The 23,271-nt window shown below is 34.2% G+C and overlaps 5 protein-coding genes and 1 pseudogene across 5 annotated transcripts; 4 read left to right on the forward strand and 2 right to left on the reverse strand.

Annotated features, from left to right (window-relative positions):
* Window positions 1-78: 78 nt before the first annotated feature.
* On the forward strand, window positions 79-1,780 carry LOC110618512 (peroxidase P7). Its single transcript, XM_021761655.2, has 4 exons — window positions 79-451; window positions 531-722; window positions 836-1,001; window positions 1,241-1,780. The coding sequence occupies exons 1-4, from the start codon at window positions 245-247 to the stop codon at window positions 1,624-1,626; spliced, it is 951 nt and encodes a 316-aa protein (XP_021617347.1). The 5' UTR covers window positions 79-244; the 3' UTR covers window positions 1,627-1,780.
* Window positions 1,781-1,882: 102 nt separating this feature from the next.
* Window positions 1,883-4,835, reverse strand: LOC110618513 (putative protein TPRXL). The gene is made up of 4 exons (XM_021761656.2): window positions 4,417-4,835; window positions 3,815-3,950; window positions 3,071-3,134; window positions 1,883-2,177 (listed from the first exon to the last, which is right to left on the reverse strand). Exons 1-4 carry the CDS (start codon window positions 4,673-4,675, stop codon window positions 2,037-2,039), a joined length of 600 nt encoding a protein of 199 aa, XP_021617348.1. The 5' UTR covers window positions 4,676-4,835; the 3' UTR covers window positions 1,883-2,036.
* A 939-nt stretch (window positions 4,836-5,774) lies between these two features.
* LOC110618452 lies at window positions 5,775-6,466 on the forward strand. The gene is made up of 3 exons (XM_021761584.2): window positions 5,775-5,909; window positions 5,997-6,087; window positions 6,172-6,466. The coding sequence occupies exons 1-3, from the start codon at window positions 5,861-5,863 to the stop codon at window positions 6,296-6,298; spliced, it is 267 nt and encodes an 88-aa protein (XP_021617276.1). The 5' UTR covers window positions 5,775-5,860; the 3' UTR covers window positions 6,299-6,466.
* Window positions 6,467-6,972: 506 nt separating this feature from the next.
* On the forward strand, window positions 6,973-10,844 carry LOC110618752 (pentatricopeptide repeat-containing protein At1g09410, mitochondrial). Its single transcript, XM_043958055.1, has 2 exons — window positions 6,973-9,170; window positions 10,563-10,844. The coding sequence occupies exon 1, from the start codon at window positions 7,135-7,137 to the stop codon at window positions 9,154-9,156; it is 2,022 nt and encodes a 673-aa protein (XP_043813990.1). The 5' UTR covers window positions 6,973-7,134; the 3' UTR covers window positions 9,157-9,170; window positions 10,563-10,844.
* A 4,183-nt stretch (window positions 10,845-15,027) lies between these two features.
* On the reverse strand, window positions 15,028-17,072 carry LOC110619168 (transcription factor SCREAM2). The gene is made up of 4 exons (XM_021762439.2): window positions 16,733-17,072; window positions 16,366-16,491; window positions 16,018-16,188; window positions 15,028-15,486 (listed from the first exon to the last, which is right to left on the reverse strand). The coding sequence occupies exons 1-4, from the start codon at window positions 16,808-16,810 to the stop codon at window positions 15,394-15,396; spliced, it is 468 nt and encodes a 155-aa protein (XP_021618131.1). The 5' UTR covers window positions 16,811-17,072; the 3' UTR covers window positions 15,028-15,393.
* Window positions 17,073-21,780: 4,708 nt separating this feature from the next.
* LOC110619095 lies at window positions 21,781-23,210 on the forward strand (annotated as a pseudogene).
* The last annotated feature ends 61 nt before the right edge of the window (window positions 23,211-23,271 follow it).

A 23,271-nucleotide genomic window follows, 5' to 3' on the forward strand; every position in this document is an offset into this window, starting at 1 on the left:
AAACTTTATCAAGACACAATAAATAATGACTAATCAAATCAATGCAGCTTAACTTTTAATATCTACTTTCTTATTGTTATTTTGAGTTAAGGGAATTGGCCAGATTAATTATGTGCAACCATATGATATTTATCGACTCCTTTTAATCTTAGTAACTGGGTTAGACTTAATATCTGGTTCTCTTGAGGTTATAAATCATTCCTACAATATTAGCATAGATAATTGTTAGGCAACAGATATTTTCATGGCTTCTTACAACCTTCTGTTGTTCTTTCTGGTTGCTGCTTGTGCATTTGCTGTCGCTAATGGCAAGCTATCCCCGGATTATTACTCGTCTATGTGCCCGAAAGCGTCGTCTATTGTTCAGAAAGGAGTTGTAGCAGCAATAAAGAAGGAAACAAGAATGGGAGCATCTTTGCTCAGATTGCATTTTCATGACTGTTTTGTGAATGTGAGCACATGTTTGTTTATACATATGGTTTTGCTTGTATATTGGTGTTTTTATGGACTAATATTCACTTCATTTGTAGGGCTGCGACGGTTCCGTCCTGTTAGATGATAATGCCACCTTCATAGGGGAGAAAACTGCTGTTCCTAACAATAACTCAATTAGAGGATTTGATGTTATTGATGACATTAAAGCTAAGGTAGAAAAAGCTTGTCCTGGCGTTGTGTCCTGTGCTGATATTGTCGCCCTGGCAGCTCGAGACTCGACTGTTTATGTAAGTTATTGCATATTAAGCTCATAAAAGTGTCAAAGTTTCAGCGTTTTTCATGTGGTTACTTTGTCAGAATAGATACTTGAAATGGGTTGATGTTTTTTTGGCAAGTGCAGTTGGGTGGTCCATTTTGGGAGGTTGAGTTGGGAAGAAGAGATTCTCTCACTGCAAGCAGGGCACTCGCAAATACTTCCATCCCTGCACCTACTTCTAATCTGAGTGATCAGATAAAAAGCTACGCTGCTCAGGGCCTCTCTTTGAAAGACTTGGTGGCTCTTTCAGGTGAGGTTTTGTTTAGCCTTCCGTGAACTCACATTACTAATTCTCTTCAAGAAGCATATAGATGAAATGCTCATTTCAAGATGAAATGCTCATTTCAAGATGAAACTTAGGCGAGAATTAATTAAAAGTTGACTTCAGGTTTTGAGCCAAGACCATCACTTCACTTTTTAAGCTAATACCTAAATTATGATCCTGAAATTTCAACAAACACCTTTATAAATTACTCATTTGGATGGCAGGTTCACACACCGTAGGCTTAGCCAGGTGCACAACATTTCGAGGGCACATATACAACGATTCTGATATTGATCCTTGCTTCGCCAAGTCATTGCAGCAGATATGCCCAAGAAGTGGGAAAGATAGTGTTCTTGCACCCCTTGATCTCCAAACACCAACCTGTTTTGATAATCTGTACTACAAGAACTTGTTGGAACGGAAGGGTCTTCTCCACTCAGACCAAGAACTCTTCAATGGCAATTCTGCTGATTCCCTAGTTAGAAAATATGCAAGTAACCCTTCTGCCTTTTTCAAGGACTTTGCCAGAGCTATGGTTAAGATGGGCAACATTAAGCCCCTCACAGGAAGCCAGGGAGAGGTAAGAAAAAATTGCAGAAAAGTCAATTGAATGTTCCACAGCTGGCAATTGGGGATCACAAGTATGATTAGTATCAATAAACAATATTTTAAGCATGTAATAAAAAGCCCTTTAGTTGGGAATTTCTCTGCCATGTATGAAATTTGGGAACCAAAAGTTGCAACTGCAATAGTGTTATGAAGAATTTATTCTCCATTGCATAATGACTATAGTCTAGAGAGAAAAAGGCTCGTCTCTTTTCTACTCTAGAAATATCATTCTCAATGCATATTAGACTACAACTGCGAGTAGAAAGCACTTATATCATATAGTTTGTTAGATGGTCATTACACTAGAACGTATCAAGATCAACTAAACTATTCTCAACTATACAGTCAAAATTCCACGTTTATGAAGTGTCGTTGGCTCACCCAGAATTATATACTTGATATAACATTTATTCAGTCCAAGTCATCAACTGAAGTAACTTCCTCCTCTGGCAGCTCAAAAGCATCAATTTCTGCAAAGTAAGCTCTTTGCTGCTCGATAAAATCCTGTGGCAAGGCATGACTGGCACCATCTTCCTTAGTCTGGCGTCGCTTCTGCAACAAAATAATAGAGACGTTGAAAATTAATATAAACATATGCTAATATGGACCCTTTATTAAAAGCATCTAGGAAGTTAATTTAAAACAGTATCACTATATGGCAAAATGGATGCAACATGGAACAGAACACTAAAATCTAAAATCAACACTTAATTTATTAATTTATTAACAACTGTGTCAGTTTCAGAAAGAACAGAGACCGATTCTTTTAAGCTGAAGCCATATTGCAAAGTAGAGTGAGTGATACAAAAGCTCACCACCAAAGCAGGATGAAACATGATTATACCCAGAGAAGAAGAAACATAGCAGTCTCAACATCAGCTTGCTGTTGGCAGTGGCAAAGCTAGATCATAAACTTTGAGGGGGCTAACTTACTAGAAAGAAAATGCCTGTGTGCGTGTATGTAATTTATTATACAATAATAATTCATTCTAAAGTATTAATATAAATAATAATGTAATAACATTACTTTCAAATTTATAGGCCAAAGGATAAACCACTTAAATATTTGAAACTTTTAAATACATTATAGCTAGACATTTGAATGTCCAAACCATAAATTGAAGTATTAAATGAGGACTACTCTATTTAATGAATTAACACTAGTTCGTAAAAGTATAGACCAAATTTGAGACGCTGAAATCAATAAGCAAGTAGTCATGCCAATAGATATCACTCTTTACAGGTCCATTAAGAACAGAAATCATTCAAAATAAACTGGGATGCGCAACAAATTTTCCTCACAAAATTTTATATATAAGAAGTTTGTATCAATTTGATTAATAATGGTAAAAACTAAAAACACATCGAGATCCAGAGATAAAATGGGCAATAATAAAAATAGTGTGAGAGTATAGATTACAGACAGCAAGCAAAATTCTCCAAACCTTTTTGGAAGGCAATGTACAGGATTTGGATAGCTTTGTAACTCCACCTTCATTCCCTTCACCCCTACAAGGCAAGACCAGAATATATGGTTTCATTCATCAATCTTGAAAATCTCTAGGAATAGAACTAGCAAGGAAATACATAGCGAAGTAAAGACAAAGCAACACATTGTTGTATGTAGTTAAATTAAACGGCATTATTCTGTAATAAACGAATTGAAAGATAACCCTTGTTTCAGCTTTTGACCACTTTTACTCCTTTAGATTGTACTTCCCAATATCGAAAGGAGACCAAAACCCATTCGAGTTAGTAGAGTGCAGAAACTAAAAAACATCTCTAATATACTAATACTACTGTTAAAGTCTAGTTCATCAGTAGTTAGAATGTTTTAATCTGTCAATATACAATTCATAACAAGTTGGACAAAGCCACTGCTCATCAACATCCCAAAAGGTAAATAAGCCAAAGACCCCTTTCACGAAGTGAGATTACTTGTCTTCTTAAAATTGAGCATCCCACTAGAATTTATAAATTGGATATGAAAGATACTATTCTCATCATCCTGAAACAAATTTACCATAAATCATAAATTTGATAATCACTAGTATGACATGATCAGTGATTCCAGTTTCATATCAAAATTCATCCTTCTACTACTTCAGTTGGTTTACATTTGCCCCTTTATTCTTCTTTTTTTTCTTTGGAGGGGAAGGAACATAAGAAAGAAAGTGAGCAATGTATACCTAGTACATCGAGTCTTTACTGCAGGAAAGCAACTCATGGGTACAGCAACCTCCTTCCCTTTACTTTTCCTCTTATCTGCAGATTGTCTCCGAGTGTAAACTGAACATGGCTCAGAAACCTTATGACTGGCAGTACCTAACCTCAAGTCACAAAACATGCTCATGAGGAGAAAATTGAAACATATATATAGAGAAGGCAAATTGAACAATAAGAATACAAAATTACTCGAGAAACAGGCCATCTAAAACAAGCAAGCATCAATTTAAATGTCATTTGTATCTCAAATATCCAGGCCCTGAAAACAGACCATCCAATTTTCTACTAAGCAATCCCAGAAGAACATAAATTAAACTAGAATGGTTTAAACGTATAATGGCCCATACAATAAATCAATTATCGATAGCTTACATCTATACTAACACCAGACACATCAAATAACAAATCTCAAACGCGACTCCGGGAAGCAAATAATGCCAAATTACCAAAACCCATAAGTTCGTAGTAATGTGGATCAAACAAACAAACAATTCAACTACAATAGAAAATCCCAGTTGAGAACCCACAAATGAAACTCCAATCAAAGAGGAGAGCAGCAAATTACCAGCCCGAGGAGGCGTGGAAAGAGAAACGGTACTAGGGTTTGATGGGGGGTTGTCGTTTTGAGGGGTGCATCCAGTGGTTGATTGCTTTTGGGTTTCTGTTGGTTTGGTAGTGGTTGTGGGTAAGAATTTACTGGGTTTGATAATAGAAGAGGAATGTTTGGTAGAGGTTGAAGAAGATTGAGAAGTGTTTAGAGAATCAATGGAGTTAGTGCAGTCCGAAAGCGGCCTTCTAGTTCTTCTTCTGCTTTTAGCTTCCATTCTTCTCGTAATTTACTTGTTTCCCATCACGGAGGAGAATTAGACTGGTACTTGTTTCTATTGCGGGTAGAGATAGTTCAACATTGGCGGGAAACTTCTCTGTTTGTTATTCTAGTTCTCTGTACATTTCTTCTTTCTTCTTCTTCTTCTTATGCAAGCTAAAGCCATGAGGCCTGAGTTGGGTCACTCTGACTCGGACAGGTTTCATCGTACAAACAGGTCCAGATAAATTAATTTGGGCCTTTATTCAAGTCCAATTTTTCTAATTAATAAGATTTTAAGTTGGGGAAATAGACAAAAATCAGATTATTTAAAATTATATTTAATACATTAAAATAAAATATCTATATAGTGTGAATTTTTAAATTTATTAATACTTTATAAATTATATACTTAAAAAAACTACAATTTTAATACAAATATAATAGAGTTTAATAAATTATAGTAATTATTTAAAATTTCTAATACATACATATTAGGCAGGGCGTATATTTTTTATTTAAAAATTATTAATTTTATTTTTAAATTAATTTTTTTACACTTACATTTTTAATCTAATTATGAAAGGTTTTAGATTCTACTCTTATCGATTCCCATTTTCGTGAAATCTAAAGCGGAGCAGTAGCACCCCTAGTTTCATACAATACCACATTGTTTCTCTCATCTCTCCTTCCCATATTAATTTGGCATGGAATTACAACAACCCTACCCACCACTTTGAAGCTTCTCTTCATATTTATTTTCATTTTTACTCTCTCTATATATAACATTTTCATTATTATTTTTTTTAAAAAAAAATAACTAATTTTATAGGCATAACTTAATATTTATTCAAAAAGTATATAGATAGCTGCACCTACTGATTAAGATATTGAATGCTCTGTTGTATCAACTACTTATATATGGGTGAAATCAAAATCCAACGGCTCACACCAAATGATGGGATTAGGAAATCAAGAAAACCAGGAAAGTGGAGCCTCTAGTTTAAGGTTCCAGTGTTCCAACAAAAAATTGTAAGCACTAAACCAAGGGGCCACAACACAAAGACAACAAATGCACATGTTTCAATATCTAATTCCTTTGCCTATAAATACAAATCCTTCTTTGCTTTCCATTTCCACCCACTCTCTCAATTTCTTCTCATCCATACACTACACGTCTGCTACAACTTCATCAATCAAGAAGATGGAGGCTTTTCAGTCATGGGTTTCAAAGCACAAGCTCACCAGCATTGGTTAGTTTCTGTTATCATGCATGAACTATTTAAAACTGCAAGGATTTATAACTAATAATAATAATAATAATGTGGTGGGTATTGCAGGAGCATTGTGGGCAACAGCAGTTGGAGGATCACTGGCTTATACAAGTAGAACAACTCCTCTAAAGCCAAGTCTCAGGCTCATCCATGCCAGGTATATAGCATCTTTCTTTTGTGAGGATTTGGTCTCCAGTACTTGTAATTTCTTAGTTATATTTTTGTGCATCTCTTGAAACAGGATGCATGCACAAGCCTTGACACTTGCAGTGCTCTCAGGTGCAGCAATCTACCATTACTATGAGAAGCAAGGAGAGGACAATGCTGCTGCTGCTGCTTCTGGAGTTACCAATTCTATGACTAATTAATAACAAGTTTTCTCTCTCTTTGTTAATCTTCATGGTCTTTTTCTCTAAAATCTATATATTAATCTGGGAGTTGCTTTCCTGATGGGTGATAAAATCACTATTAAGGTTTGTACTTTGCAATTCCATGGTGGATATGTATATATACTTATTATGGTTTTATTTTATTACCATTAAATAGTTTTATACATTATTATTTTTGAGGTTTTACTAATTAAATTCTTATTGTTTCCGAATCAAATTAAAATATTTCTACAGTTTATTATGTTCACTAAAAAATTTCTCTACTAGAATTTGAAAATTATTTATTAACGAAAACAGTTCATAATTCATGAAAAGAAAATAAGACATGACTTGATAATAATTATAGCTAGCTAAATTTTAGAATGTAATAATAGTTTGCTTTACATTTATTTATATTTTTAATTATTATATTAAGGTGAAACAATATAAATATTAAAGTAATTACCAGAAAACATTGCCAAATAAATAAATATGCAATCCCAATTTAGTATAAAGAATACTATCTCTAACAATTCATCATTTAAAATTTATATATCTAAACTAATAAAATGAATTAATAGTTAAAAAAATATATAATAGTTTATCTAAAATAACTTTAAAATATTTATTTTTTTCACATTTAATTAAAAAAAAAAAAAAAAAAAAAAAAGCTAATTTATGAGACACAGTAACTACTAACGAGACTGCCACTGTAGACGGCACCACCAACCACCACGCGCCTTTCTCTCTATCCTCCGCTGGACCCTGAGAGAACGTAATCAGAATCACTACAGTTATGAACTTGATTATTGAAAAATGGGGATTGAGTCTATAGGATGACCATGATGATTATGGTATCCTTCTCTCGTTTTTGTTGTCGATTTCTGAAGCTTCGAGCCGTATTTACATGTCTTGGCCCGTTAAATCATTCCTTTTCTTCTCTCGCGAAACAGCACCCAGCAAGCTTCACGAATCGGATTCCCATTTCCGTCAATGGAAGTTTGAAGCTGACGTCAATGGTTTCCGATGCATACGAGTGTAACGTAAAGATAAGTAATCTAGGTCGTCATGGCAATGTCAACCAAGCGAGGAAGTTGTTTGATGAAATGCCTCACCGTGACATTGTTTCGTATGCTTCAATGATTACTGTTTATTTGAAAAACAATGATTTTTCACAAGCTGAAAGGCTCTTTTTGACAATGCCCGAGAGAAATATAGTTGCTGATTCTGCAATGATCAGTGGTTATGTCAAGGCTGGCCAGATTGATAAGGCTCGTGACGTTTTTGATCATATGGTGGAGAGAAATGTGTTTTCTTGGACCAGTTTGGTTTCTGGGTATTTCATGATTGGAAAAGTTGATGAGGCTCTTCGGCTTTTCCATCAAATGCCTTACAGGAACGTGGTCTCGTGGACAACTGTGGTTGCGGGTTATGCTCAAAATGGTTTCATTGATCAAGCTCGTCTTATTTTTGATCAAATGCCAGAGAAAAACATCGTTGCTTGGACTGTTATGATCAAGTCTTATGTTGAGAACGATCGAATTGATGAGGCTTTTGAGCTTTTCTATCGGATGCCGCAGCGGAATCTCTATTCTTGGAATATTTTGCTTTCGGGTTGCCTAAGTTCTAATAGGCTAAATGAATCCATGCAACTATTTAATTCAATGCCTCAGAGGAATGCAGTTTCATGGACAACAATGGTCACAGGTCTGGCTCGAAATGGAATGATTAAACCTGCGAGGGAGTATTTTGATCAGATGCCTAAAAAGGACACGGCAGCATGGAACGCTATGATCACAGCATATATTGATCAAGGCAGCATGGTTGAAGCTAATGAACTCTTCAATTTGATGCCAGAAAAGAATATTGTAAGTTGGAATGCGATGATTTATGGGTATGCAAGATATGGGCCTAGTGGTGTTGCCTTCAAGCACTTAATCCTCATGCTTCGGCAAAATGTTAAGCCGAATGAGACTACCATCACAAGCGTATTGACAGCATGTGATAGCATTGTGGAGCTTATGCAGGCTCATGGCCTAGTGATTCATCTTGGTTATGAGCATGACTCAATGCTTGCCAATGCTCTAGTGACTGTGTATTCTAGACATGGTGATGTCCTCTCAGCGAGGTTTGTTTTCGATCAACTCGAAGCCAAGGACATTGTATCATGGACTTCAATGATATTAGCATATTCAAATCATGGTTGTGTTCATCATGCCTTACAGATCTTTGCACGTATGTTAAGATTTGGAAATAAGCCTGATGAGATTACATTTGTTGGACTCTTATCAGCTTGTAGCCATGCAGGTCTTATCCAAAAAGGTCAAAAGCTCTTTGATTCAATGGATTGTGCTTATGGTATAAAACCAAGGGCTGAACATTATTCCTGCCTTGTAGACATTCTGGGTCGTGCAGGAGAAGTGAACAAGGCAATGAAAGTAGTCTCTGAAATGCCTCAGCATGAGCGTGATGGTGCTGTTCTTGGGGCATTGTTGGGTGCATGCAGATTGCACAAGGATGTTAGATTGGCAAACCAGATTGGTAAAAAGCTAATAGATCAAGAGCCAACTAGCTCAGGGAGTTACGCACTCTTGGCTAATGTGTATGCAGCATGTGGGAAGTGGAATGAGTTTGCACTGGTAAGGAAGAAGATGAAGGAAAGGAACGTGAAGAAAGAACCCGGTTTTAGTCAAATCGAAGTAAAAGGCAAGAGCCATGTATTTTTTGTGGGGGAGAGATCTCATCCCCAAGTTGAGGAAATTTATAATTTCCTTGATTATAGACTGCTACCCCTAATGCAGGACATGGGATTCAATCCAGAAGGCACACCTGAACTATTATCCTGTTACAATGAATAGAAGGCACGTCTGAAGTCCTGAACTATTATCCTATTACTAGGCTCTGCGGAGATGGACGTTTCTATTTTCTTTCTTTTGATGGTCAATAGAGGATCGTTCAAAGCCTTCCTTTGCAAACTTGAGAAATGATACAGTGAGTCACATTTAGGGATGTAAACGGGTAGGGTACCGCGAAAATTAAACTACCCGAATTCGAATCCGAATCCGAATCCGAATCCGATTTATATTAGTAATATCCGAACCCGATTAAAAATTAATTTAAACTATCCGAATCCGTCACAAATCCGATTATTATTATCCGAATAAAATTCGAACCCGTTTAATCTTATATATTTTAATTAATAATTTATATAAAAAATATTTTTTATTAATAATTTTCATTTAAAAAATTTAATATTTCTAAAGAATATTTAAATTTAAATTTTTAAATATAAATATATAAAAAAATTTATAAATATTACTGTAAAATATATTTTTTATATTAAATTAATTATTTATATAAACGGATTCGGGTATCCACGATCCTGTACATAAAATCCGAATTCGATCCGAACCCGCAACGGGTATTATTCTTAAAACCCGAATCCATCCCAAATCCGATTATAACTATCCAAATTCATTCTATTAGGGTTCGATCGGATCGGGTACCCAAAAATACCCGATCCGTTGCCATCCCTAGTCACATTCCAATGCACACTTGATTTCTGAATACCCATTTGCTATTTGGCAGTTCATGAAACATCAAGGTGAGTTTGTGCGCTTCCAACTAACTGATCTCCCTATATACTTCATGCAGGCTGAAATTCGGCTGCAAATTTGCAAGATGCAGATTGAGGATATCTGTATGCTTGAGTGAGCTTGCTCCACGCATGCTTGATAATCAATTCATTGAAGGTTCATATATTGCCACAGACAGCTAGATGATTTTTGTTGCAAGATACCAAGAAACTTCTCCCTTTATCCACTCGGCTTACAGTTATTATGGGTGCACCTCAGTCTCCACATACTAGAGCAATCATCTCTTCAAGAAGAAGGTCCACATTTTGGAAACACTGAGCATTGCAATTTCAAGTCTTAATGTTTGGATGGTCTCTCAGGGAGGATTATAGCTGCAAGAAGGGGGGAATTTTTTCTTCCCCTGCAACTTGACTGATGCTTATGGAGTATTAAACATGACCAGCAGGGTAATTCTAATGCACAATGGGGCTTTTATAACAAGGTTCTTAAAAGGGTTTGAATCAGCAGATCCTCTATGGTTGTATTTGCTTTCTTAGCTGTCAAATTTAAGCATATATCATCTGGGTTACTGGCATCCTCTTGGCATTGAATCTGCTGGAATTAAATGGTGTGCCGACCAATAAACTGGCATTAACACTACAGGGTTGTTGCATGTTGCAGACCAGAAAGTAGCAAGCACAGACTCTACTCTAATTGGTACCATTGTACTGCGGGATATAGCATAGGATAATTCTCAGATAATTAACGTTTGTAGCAATATTTTCGCAAGTATACACGCTTTTTGTGATTAAGAGAAAGCTTAGAGGAGATGTCAGAATGCTCAGAAACTGAAGAAGTTTAGATTAGTGTTGTTTTTTCCCCAAGTATCTATGTAAGTTCTTTTGATCCACTTTTGCTGTGGAAGAAAATAATGGCATCCCTAGTGCAATCTGCTCAATGCTTTTTAGTTCCTTGTGGAGTTTCCATGAATTTATTTTGTTGTTGTTGAATCATTGTTATGTGATTGATGAAAATGTATTATGATTTATAAATATATTTCATAAAAGTTTACAGAAATCAACTTTTTCTTATTAAATTTAAAATTCTGTTTTAAAAGAAAAATGAGAAAAGACAAAGAATAAGAGAGTACCGAAAACCAAGCAAAAAAACACATAAATTGCAATCATCCCTCCATCACAGGATTGGTAAGATCCTAGTATCTTCGTGGGGCTGAAGAGTGGCTTACTGGGAATTCCATTTTAAAAGAAAATCGAACTTCAAGTTTCTATCAGCTGATCCAATGGATGGATCATGGAATAAACTAAAATTTTCAGATACAATTGATTAGGAAGAATTTTCAGATACAATTGATTAGGAAGATCGGTTACTGAAACCCTGTTTGACTCTACTAACTGTTTTTAGGCAAATGTTATAAGAAGTAAATCCCTCAACCTCTAAAATAAAGTATTTTGATTTATATCAAAATACTAAAACTACCTTCAAAACGTGATTACCGAACATTGGGCTTAACAAGCCAAATTGGCCTAAAAGAACTACTTGGTGGAGAGTTCCAAGTTAGGGGAGTGAATAATGGAACTTGCTTGCCTCTCACATACTGGCCTGTTGTTAGGTTGGATAGTCCATTTCTTCTTCCTAACTTTCTGATTCTCTGGTGATTGTTTATTATCCTCCTCATCCTCTTCTTCTCCATTACCATCTTTTTCTTGTTTGTGTTTCTTCTGGGTATACAAACACAAAGAGGAGAATGGAGTGATGTATTTGTAGCTCGATGCCCTCTATTATGAGGCCTCCGAGAAATACCCTATTGTGGAGCTTGCTATGCGGGAGCTAAACAAATTTGATAAACAAATTTGATAAACAAATTTGAAATACCCTTTGATAAACAAATTTGAAAACGACAAAGGAAGCGACAAAGTCAATACTTCTATATATCATTTCTTTCCCAAATTCGTGTAAGGCAAGCTCTTCTTTCGTTGCTTCTTCTAATTGTTTTCTTTGTATTGTCTTTTGCAGTTGATGCTTGTCTTGAATTGATGATCAATATTGGGATTAAATTTTTTTATATAAATAATTTAATCCATAAGCAAATATTCTAAATTGTTTAGCAAATGATATTAATTATAGCCGAAATATTCTAAATAAGGAATAAGGAATGAAGGTGGAGTTACAAATTCTATTAATACAAATATTCCTCAAAATAAAATAACTTTTTTATTAAAAAAATAAAGGCAGGCTAAATTATAGGTTAACCTAATCAATATATACTCAAATTTATAGCAAAACATTTTTGCTGATTTTAATTTTTCATTTTTTATTGGTAACGGATGAAAACTATACAAATGTTTATGCTTTTATGCAAATATACTATCATCCAATGTTGAGCAATTTTGTCATTTAATCAAGTATCATGGAATGTGTATACATTGTTGACTGTCGGGTTTCACCATTCCAGTACGGGGCAGATCTGCGAGGTCAGTATTGACCCGAGGCCAATGAAGCCTCTCTTGTAATACTCGGCTAGAGTCTGACATCGGAATTCTACTGTCCGGTGGAATCTAGGATGTCGGAACCCTCTAGAAGGGTAATAGATATGTTTCTAAAGTGATTTTATTATGTTTTAATGTTTTAAGTATAAAGGAAATGAGTTTTTGAAAGAAAAGAACTAAGGAAGAAAAGCCAGGTTCGGCCGCCGAACATTGCATGGTTTTGGAATCACGTTTGGCCGCCGAAGGTGGTCTGGCCAGCCACCTATAAAAGGCCATAGGTCGGTGAATGGATAAGATTTTTCTTTCCATTTTCACGGACAGAGGTGAGACCATGATCTTCCTTGGGTAATCTTCATGTTTTCTCCAAATCTTTCAAAGTTTTGATAAGTTTTCATGTTGTTTTTGAAGCTTTTGAGCTAAAAACCAAAGTTTGGAAGCTTGGAGACTTTGAGAGAGAGTTACTCCATATCTCCACGTTAGGATCACCTATCCTCTAGATCTTCAAGAGGTAAGTGTAGATCCTTAACTTCTTTTCATGTTTTATGAAGGTTTTATGGAGTTTTATGGATAGAGATGCATGATTAGGTTGAGTAGGGTTTTTGGTTGATTGTTGGTGAAAGCATGTTTATGTGTTGAGTTGTGACGTTTGGTGGGGTTTTAAGGTAGTTTTGGACCCCTTTGTGCATATACTTGGGTATATGTTTGTTGTTAAGTTGTTGGTTGCATGTATGAGGAAGTTTGGTGAAGTTTTGCATGAAGCAGAGCAGGGTTCTGCCTTACTGGAGAAACCCAGTTTCGGCTGCCGAAGGAAGGTTCGGCCGCCGAACATGCTAAGGAGGTGGTTTCGGCTGCCTAAGCTCGCCCCCGAAAGTTTGGATTTTCGGCTCTGGAGGGAGTTTCGGCCGCCGAATGTGCCGCCGAAGGTTGGGGACTTTCGTCTCTGGAAAGGATTTTCGACAGCAGAAGGTACCGCCGAAAATGCCTGAGTTTCGGCTCTGAAGGGACTTTCGGCCGCCGAAAGTGGCCCTGTCCAGCCTTCTTTTGCATGTTTTCCTTGATTGTTTTAGGATGTTTTAGGGGGGTTTTGGGGAGTTTTATAGAAATGTTCTTGAGTTAGTTTGGTCCCTCATTTGAGTCCACCTGTGTAGGAATGAACCAGAGGAATCTAAGAGATCAGTAGTGTTAGCTGCTTCAGAGTTTTCAGAGTCAGTACAGAGTTAGTCAGAGGTGAGTGGAACTAAACTGAATCCTTTTAATCGACAAATCAAATGCTTTTAGCATGCTTCATGCATCATGATTATGCAAAGATTGATTGCATTAGAATTCACGATTTGTGCATTGCATTATTTCTTGTATTTGACGGCACGGAATAGAGTTATTTCATTAGCCTCCAGTAAGTCCTGAGGAGCTCCTTCGCGGGCGGGCACTGAGGGATTTTTGATTCAGTCCGTTCGGTATGTGATTACTTGTGTTGTGATGCATTTCATGTGAGCATGTTTATTAAACATGTTTTTATTGTTATACTCACTGGACTAGTATAGCTCACCCTCTCCCTTAAACCCAGTCTTGCAGGATCAGAGTACAGGAGGAGTTCAGCGAGTACATGAGAAGTAAAGAGTTTTTGTAATAGCATAGTGTGGACATGTAATATTGTAAAGAGCTGTTTTAAGTATGTATAGGTATAGTAGTGTGCTTGACCATTTATGTTTTGTAATCCTGTTTGTATACATTTCTGTTTATAAAATGTGTTTTTATGAGTATGAAACTCAGGCTTATTCATTAGAGTTTTAACTTGTCTAGAGCAATGATGAAAGCTTCTAATAAAGAGTTCTATAGTACAGAGATAGTGCTGCACAGATTAAGCCTTGGTACAGAGTAAAGTTTTATGTTTTACAGAAAAATGTTTGTCATGTATTGGGATTTTACAGTACACAGAGAGTATATCACATTTTGCTACAGGTCCCGACCACCTAAAGTCGATCTGGATCCTAAGCCGTAGCGGTCCGATTTCGGATCTGTAGCCTCTCTGATGGACCGATCTAGCTTCTTCAGCCCTGACTCGACTTAGTCTCATCAAGTAGACTGAGTTACTCACAAGTCTCAGCCTACTCACCACGAGCTCGGCCCTGAAGGAGACTGCCCTTGTCTCAACTAGTTAAGAAATTGGAAGATATTGTTTTTTCAGATAAATATGAAACATTTGTATCTAAAATTCCACATCTTGATGTGCATCTTTCTTGATGGATGCCAAAACCAGGAGGAGAATTGACACCATTTCTTGATGCTGAATTAATTAATTACCAATAATTCATACGAGAAAATCCTAAATTGATAAAATCCTGTAGGATTTCATTTTGTTTAAAATTAAAAAATTTTTAAATTTTAAAAAAATTAAATATTTTTATTTCAAACCAGATAACTGTTCCGAGAAATTAATATATATTAATTGACATTGCATGCAATTATTGGAATTATGAATTACAAGAATGAAATTGTTGATACACACAGTGCACTATTAATCATTTTGATTCTATTGGAATTTCACATGAAAACAAAATCCCAACTGCTTGCCATTCAACTTGCGATAAGCTTCTAATTATTTGATTTGTAGTAATTGCATTTCTCATAAATGGAATCAATCCAACCCTAAACAAAACTTCAAATTATTTTGCATTTTCATTGCAAGAACACAAAACAAAAGGCCAATGCATGCTTTTACACTTCAATTCTTGTACTCTTAACAATCATTTTGATTTTACAATTGCATTTCATTTCTAAATTTGCCTTCTCTCTCCGAACTATGACTTAAATTCGGAGCATAACTAATATCATCCCTCATTAACAATATTCTCCATCTAAATTAGCTAGCTTCAATGACAGATTAAAGAAAAATAAAAATATATCAATGGGTTTTAACTCATTGATATTGGAGCCATCTCCAAAGCTGAAAAATAATTAATTTATAAAAGTAGGAAAACTTTGATGATATATAATTATATATATATGTTATATATTACTCCTCTTCATAACTCTCACTCCAGTTGTTAATAGCCTGCAGCACTGCTTGTTTCACCATCTGAGCATCAATGCATTCTCCTTCTTCATTCTGCGAAATCATACAATCACCCAAAAAATATATATATATATATTTTTTGACATCAGCATGACATACTATTTCACATTCGATAGCAGAAATATCAACCCTTTAAATATTATATGGATAATCAGATTATTCTTTTTTTTGGTTTCAAGACTAGAAGAAGAACAAAAGAAGACCCCACTTGAATTGGTGGCCAAGAATGGTACGTACGAAGCCAGTACATGACTACTACTCCATTGTTAAAATACAGAAGCAATAAGCAAATCTACCATAGCAACAACACATGGCTGACTAGAGTGAGCTGAGCCTCAACAAAAATAAGCTAAATGGAAAAACTTAATATAAAAGGAAAAAAAAAATTATAATAATGATTCCAAATTTTATCCATTATTAGCAATAGCAAAAAGTAACTGTAATACGAATTTCCCATTCGAATTATTGCCCAATAATTAATTATTAGCTTATTGTGATTGCTTGCTTTGTAATCATATGTATATTAATAATAAAAAATAAAATAAAATTTAGTTCATCTCCTACCTCTCCTCCAACTGCTTGTAATCGGAAACTATCAGTACAAGAAACCCTAGCTTCCCGAACATTAAGACCCAGTTCTTCAAATGATTCCAATATGGAGACAAGCAAGCCAGGGCAACTCCTATCTATAAATACTTTTATAAGAAAGCCCTTATCTAGGGTTTCTACTGTTACCTGCAATAATGATAATAATGCAAAAAATAAAAAATAAAAAAACTGGGTTTTTACACAAGACAAAAACAAAATGAATACTATTGAAGAATAAATCAATAAAGAAGAAAGTCCTATCATGTGGGAATGAAATAAAGAATAATAATAGAGAAAGGATAAAAAGAAAAAAAAAATTCGTACCACAGGCAATGGATTTTGCTGGCTCGAAGTTTGTGCAGCTTCTAAATCTTGATTCAGTCTCTCTACCTTCTGTTTTAGCTCTTCAATGTATCTGGTTGCATCCACGATGATTGAGGATTTGTTTAACTGTTACATGCACAAACTTTTGTTAGAACAAGTTCATAAAGACTAACCCTTAATTATCTTCTCTTTAATTTCTTCTGATTCCTTCATAAGATAGACAAAGCAAATTTTGACTCCTGGTAGATGAGATCAATCATAGTATTGAAAAGATGAGTATGGTTTTGTTTGAATTATAGAAATATTTATATATATATGAATTATAGAGAAAAATGGAAGTAAACCAATATGAAAGAAAAGGAATTACAGCATGAGAGTTAGTAATGGAACGAAGAAGTTGAAGCTTCTCATGCAGTGCTGCTCTCTTGTTCTCCCTAGAAACCATGGTTAATTCTTTGATGAAAAAGAAAAATTCTTAGCCTTTTCTCTTTGTTATACCTCTCTATTCTTCTTCTTCTTAATTTTTTTTTTCTTTCTCCTTCTTACATCAACTATCTGCAGAGATGTGAGGGTGCTTAAAGAGGAGATGAAGCTCTCAAATCTATATGATTCTGCTGTTTTCTTCCCACATGACTGCCTCAGTTTCTTCACAGAAAAATATAATATGGGTGGTGGCTGGACTTACCTCAATGCCCTTTCCAAATGAAATTATAATGCAAGTATAACAAGTTATTACGTATACTTCATGTATATAATTTTTTTTTAAAATAATATTCTTTCTGAATATTAAATGTATAATTATATAAGAATGTATATACGACATTAGTTTTCCTTTTCATGGAAACTTGTGAATTGATCCCACCTATAGCTAAATTATATATTAGGCATCATCTTTTTGAAAATTTTAAAATACTTATTACGAAGATGTTGGAATTTGATCATCTCATCCCATAATAATTTTTTCTTATTTCTTTATTTTTCAAGATATATATCATTTACTCTAATTTTTCTTAAGAAAAAGTTGAATAAGTTATAATTTGTCCTTTTCATCACTTTGTTTTTAAAGATGCACAATTCCAAGGCCATATCAAATGCATGCTTTGTAATAGAAACGATGGATGCTCCATTTGTTTTTAAATTTTATATTAATTATATATAAAAAAAAAGAGACAATGAATTTTGTTTTTTTTAAAAGCCATTTTAGGGAAGAGGGTGTTTTGGGAAAGAGAGAATGATGAAGTGAGAGTGCAAAAACAAGAGTATCGAAAGAAGTGAAAAAGAGAAGCAACAAAAAAGATGTTTAGTTGTGATATTTGGAATGCATCCAAACACTCCTCACGGGGCCTTATAAGCTCTTTCTCTCTCTCTCTACACGTGCCTTTATATTACTCATCTAATCACCATTTCATTTCATTTCATTTCCCTTGGGAACTGAACTCTCTATCTATCTATCCACCATGCACTCTCTACTATTATTCATTCATGCATCCCCTTTGATCTATTTCACCATATACCTACTCTCATACGTATCACTTGAATACGACTGAGTTAAAGCTTGCTTAACGACATGGAATGCAGTAATTAAGTAAATGAGATGGGGCAAATTAAAGCATCTGCAGAAGAAGAGGGTCACGAGAATTGAAGTTATCCAACAAGGAAATGAAATGAAAATCACAAGTGAGGAAGAGATTGTCTTGTTTGCAGAGAGACAAATGAAGTACTCCCACATTCACATGTGTGCCCATTAATCATTACAACAAAACAATACTCTCCATATACATACCCCCTCCTCTCCTCTGCTCTTCCTCTTCCTCTTCCTCTTCCTCTTCCTCTTGTCTCTTCCATTGCCTTTGCTTCAGAATCATTTATATATTAACAGATTTATTAAGAGACATACTCTATTGATGTGTCATGCATCCCATGTAGTGATGATATATAGAGTGGTCCATCTATACTTGTATACGTTGAATTAATCCATGCATGAGCCCTAGTTGGAGTAATGAAAGAATTTGGGTCTAGTGACTCATTTGAAACCATCTATGCATGCATGCATGCATATATGTATGTTGAAGGAGAATGGAATGATTCACGAATAATGTAATATAATATTAAATATGAAAATTATAAAATTTAGTGAAAAGAGAGTGACTTTGGTAGCTTATAGAAATGATGGTGTTGCGAGAAAGTGGGAAAAAAACAAATTTAAACAGATAAGCAAGTATTTGTCTTCACACACATTAGCTAGCTATATAGCATTTTGCTTCTTCTTCTGCTTCTTCTTCTTCCACATCACTACCACTGTTTTACACTTCATATGAATATTGATTTCTATTTCCCTCAACCTACTCCTTTTCAATTTCCCATCCAATAATTGAACAATTTATAATATTACTCCAATAATTGTAGCATTTCATCTTCTATTTCTTTTTTTATAAATACTTTTATACGCCAGAGATTATATTAATAATAATAATATTATTACCAAATCATTTCACCTACCCATTACACAAAAACCTGGAGAATTAATGGTTTTACTTATATGTTATTTCAATAAAAGCCCTCTAACAGAAGTCTTAACTTATTTTTAATCTAAGACAGTTTTATATATTTCATCGAATCAAAATATTATAATATCATGAATGTAATTAACTGAAAAAAAAAATTAGTATGTAAATGAGACATAGCTATGGAGGTTTGGTATGTGTGTGATATTGAGAGGCTTAATTTGATTAGTTGCAAAAAAGTTGGAGAAGAAGAAGATACTGTTTTAGAATGTGATGGTGATTGTTATCATTCACATGCATTTTTTTCACTATATAAAGAATCTTAAAATCTAAACAATAAACTCTTTAACTCTACCCTTTAAGGAATTAATTAGCAATTTTAATAATATATTTGCAATGGTGCAAAGCTGATCTGTTATGTCTGATTTTATGTTATTTTACTGTTGGATAAAATATAAAATCATCATGTGACAAAATAGAACAAAATGTAAACCAAAATTAAAACCCTAATAGCCAAATAATTAATATTATTTTAAGCTCCAATAATGCAATTAATTATTTAGTTGAGCAGAAATGTGTCTCGTGACATTCCAAATTACTTAAAAAGTAAAATTGTTCTCATAACATGACGACCAATTTAAAGACATGTTTCCTCGGATTTTAAAGCTTGTAAACATCATCAACATTCCCTCAAATCATTTTTTTAATTTCTTTTATATTTATTTATAATTGTTTTCATTAAATGAAATATATAGTGGGATTTGAATAATAATTAATTTACATCTTTTTTCTTCAAGAGCAATTCAAATTTTGGCTTTTCCTTTGAGAATTTAAATAGTTTTTTTTGTGGGTATTTTTTATCAGCATAATGCATTAAACATATTATTATTATTACCATATTCTGGATTATGGGCATTTGTAGTATTACAGGAGCCTTGTGACTTGGTAGGATGAAAGTCACGTGAGTTGCACATCGGGAAAAGTACATTCACATGATAAGAACAAACTTACAGTCTACGTATAAAGTTGTGATAAGTGCTTCAGATATACGTATGAGATATTATTTTGTTTTTTTATTTGGTAATAAAAGAGTTATATTCATGATGATTTAAATATAAATTTCTCATTAATCAAACTAATAATTAAGGTGACAGCTATTCTATTTTGTCTGTTCTCCTTTTTATACTTTTTCTTTTTAAAAAAATAAAATTATATATATTAAGTTGAAATCACTACTCATAATTTTAACCACAAGTTTCAATCCAACTATTCTAAAATGTATTTGATTAATGAATTTATTAATGGTCACTTGTAGAAAAGGATATAAAATTTTGATTATTAAAAATATATATAGATAAAATTGGAAGAAGATGATATAGTTTTATTGAAAAACCAAGTAGAATAGACAGAGAAGGTGACTTATAAGAGAATAGCAAACAATATATATGTAGTCATGTCATGTATACTTACCAAATTTGTTGTGGTCTTTTTGGTTGATGAAGCCAGCTGCATGAACCTCACAGAATTCTGAGTCGAGTCACGGGGTCTGTTTTATTTGTTGGTATTTTAATATCCTATAAAAATAAATAAATAAATAAATTATTCAAATGATATGATACACTGGCTGCATCAATTACTTCTCATTTTCCTTGCCAGCTACTGCTATGGCCATACGTATCTCTACTAGACATATAACCATTCCATCCCAAGAGAGGCAGGCAGTAGATCATACATATGTAAATTAATTAAATAATTTCAATTAATCAATTTAGAATTAATAAATAAATAAAAGAATACAGACCCAGTTCCTTAAATGTGTTTTATAGTATTATTACAAGAAGGTTTTTCATTGATTCTTCTCTTGATGGGGACATCTAATTATTGGCTTCAAAATACAAAGAGGAGAAGAAGCTCAGATAGTAAAATAATTTCATTTTATATTATACAAATACTTCTATTGGTGTGGATGGTATATAGTGATTCTGCAAGTTATGAAACTCTTTCACTATCGTCATGTTGCAACCACAATTGACTGAAGCTGTCCTACAATGGACTCCATTGTTGACCTAATTTCTCAGAATATACAAGGTTCTGAATGATTCTTGTGGTTTTCAGGTTCTTCAAGATAAAGACTTCGTTTCTCCTCGAGAAATGAATACATTTGCTACTCTGCCAAAAAAGCAAGCTAAATTAGAAAATTTTACAATAATCTTGGTAGTCCTTTACGAGATAAATGGCATGGATCATACGTAATTATTACACTTAGTAATCCCTTGGCTAAACTATATTGATTAAATATATTTCTTCCTTTACTTTTTGTATTGGCCAAAAATAAATTATTGTAAATGAAAGTGTGGAGTTTAATACATATAAAAGATAGATTCCATATGGGACTTATGTTGTCAGAGTCCAAGTCTAGGGATGACCTATAGATAAAATCAATCCTTTACTTGCAATCACAAGCAGCTTATAAACATGACTGTCCCTTTTAGAAGGGAAAATTTTATAATATAGGGCTGTTATATTATTATATATACAACGATTCTACTATAGTCCTTCATCATGAGATTTCATTTAGATCTCACTATAATTAAATCACCGATTTATATATAAATTTACAGAGTAAACTTAATTATAATATCTTAATTCTTCGGCAATTAAAGTTAATTTTTATTTTTTCTTTTGTGCCCTTATAAACTGAGTAAAAAGAAAAAGAAACTAAAAGAAAAGCAACATAAGAAACCGAGTAATCAACACTTAAACTTTTCTTGAGAGCTGTTCAACTGTTCTTTCCAGCCTCAAGTTCAAGTACATCCCATTTGCCTACATTTGATTTTCTTTTTTTTAATTTTAAATTTTGGTATCTGGAAATTTACACTGTATCTGAAAGCTATGCATAACAGATTTCTGGGAAAACGTCCATCCTTCATGTGATTATTTGCTTTGATACGAAGCTGCTAATGATTATAAAGACAACAAGATAAAACTAAATCAAGAATTTCCATATCCAGTTAACATCCAAAATAATCAAGAAAAAATGAGCAATAAATTAAGCCTTAGACACTCATCACCTTGGCTAGTCTTGGGGTGCATTACTTTGCTACGAGCCATGAGTGGTACTCGTTTTCAATATTGCCATTACTCTCTTGTGCTGCTCAACAATCTAATGGTTGCTTTAGAAACTGGAAAGCTATTTGGGCTCTTGCCTGGAGCTGCAGCTGATTATCTTCCTCCTTCTATAATCCTAGTAATTGGCCTTATACTTGGATTAGTTGGCTATGGCATGGGCAGTATCTTTTCATTGCACACAAAATCCCCGATTTGTCTTATTGGCAAGTGCTATTACTAAATGTCCTTGCAGGAAATAGCAGTTGCTGGATCAGCACTTAACTCTCAGGTAATGCCTTAGCCTTGTACTGACATTTTTGAAGCAAAATCCAAAAGGGTCATCAAAGATTGGAGATCAGAGGAGATAAGGCAGGAGAGGCTGAACGAGACATGGAAGAAGAGTTAATGGTGGAAAACATGAATATGGTTTGAAAGAGCTGCCGATAGATGTAGACTTTTGGCCGTTCTACTTGGTGAATGCACGTGGAGCTACAGCAGGAATTGTTTATCTGCTCAACCTGGAAAAAATCTTCATATCTCGCAGCAGCCGTGTAGCATTATCCTTATTCGCAATGTCCTTTGTGTTCAGCTTATTTGGCAGGATATCTTCTCAGTTGTGTCTGTAATTTTCTATGTTGGATAATCACAAGATACTGTTTCCAGGAAAATAAATCAATCATATCCAACCCAGCACTAACCGTGCTTCTAACACTTCCAATGCCGGTGGCATTTTTCCTGCTAAGTAACGACAGCAACAGATGTTTATACATTAGTACAGGAATTCTTGGAACCTGTTCAGGAGCCTTAGATGTAATAAGTGGATCAACCACGTACGAGGCTTTTGGCTGCAACAACTTTGTAGTGAAACAAACCATTGTTCAGACCAATGTTCCACTTGGGGTTCTTGTTTTTGGGTGTTTGGCTGCTGTTAATTATAAGAAGGAAGGCGAAGGAATAAGTCATGTGATTTGCTTGGGGTTGCAATGCTATAGCAGAAGTTTCATCATCTGGGGATACATTTCTCTGGTTGGAACAATTCTCAGCTTTATTCTGCTTCTTCGTAAGCAGAACTTGTATTCACATAAATCGTAGAATAGTCTCAATCCTTGTTAATAAATTTGGGTTCATTTAATAATGAGAAAGCTTTATATTAGCATCATTCTAATATTAGTTAAAAGAGATTAAACAATAATTACCTATTAATTGGATAATTAAATAAATTAATTTTGGACTTTGTTTTATTCCAAAATTAAAATAAATCAATTTAATTAATTTAGTAATGAGTTAGAGCTTT

Source organism: Manihot esculenta, chromosome 7, assembly GCF_001659605.2.
Source record: "Manihot esculenta cultivar AM560-2 chromosome 7, M.esculenta_v8, whole genome shotgun sequence".
NCBI classification, from domain to species: domain Eukaryota; kingdom Viridiplantae; phylum Streptophyta; class Magnoliopsida; order Malpighiales; family Euphorbiaceae; genus Manihot; species Manihot esculenta.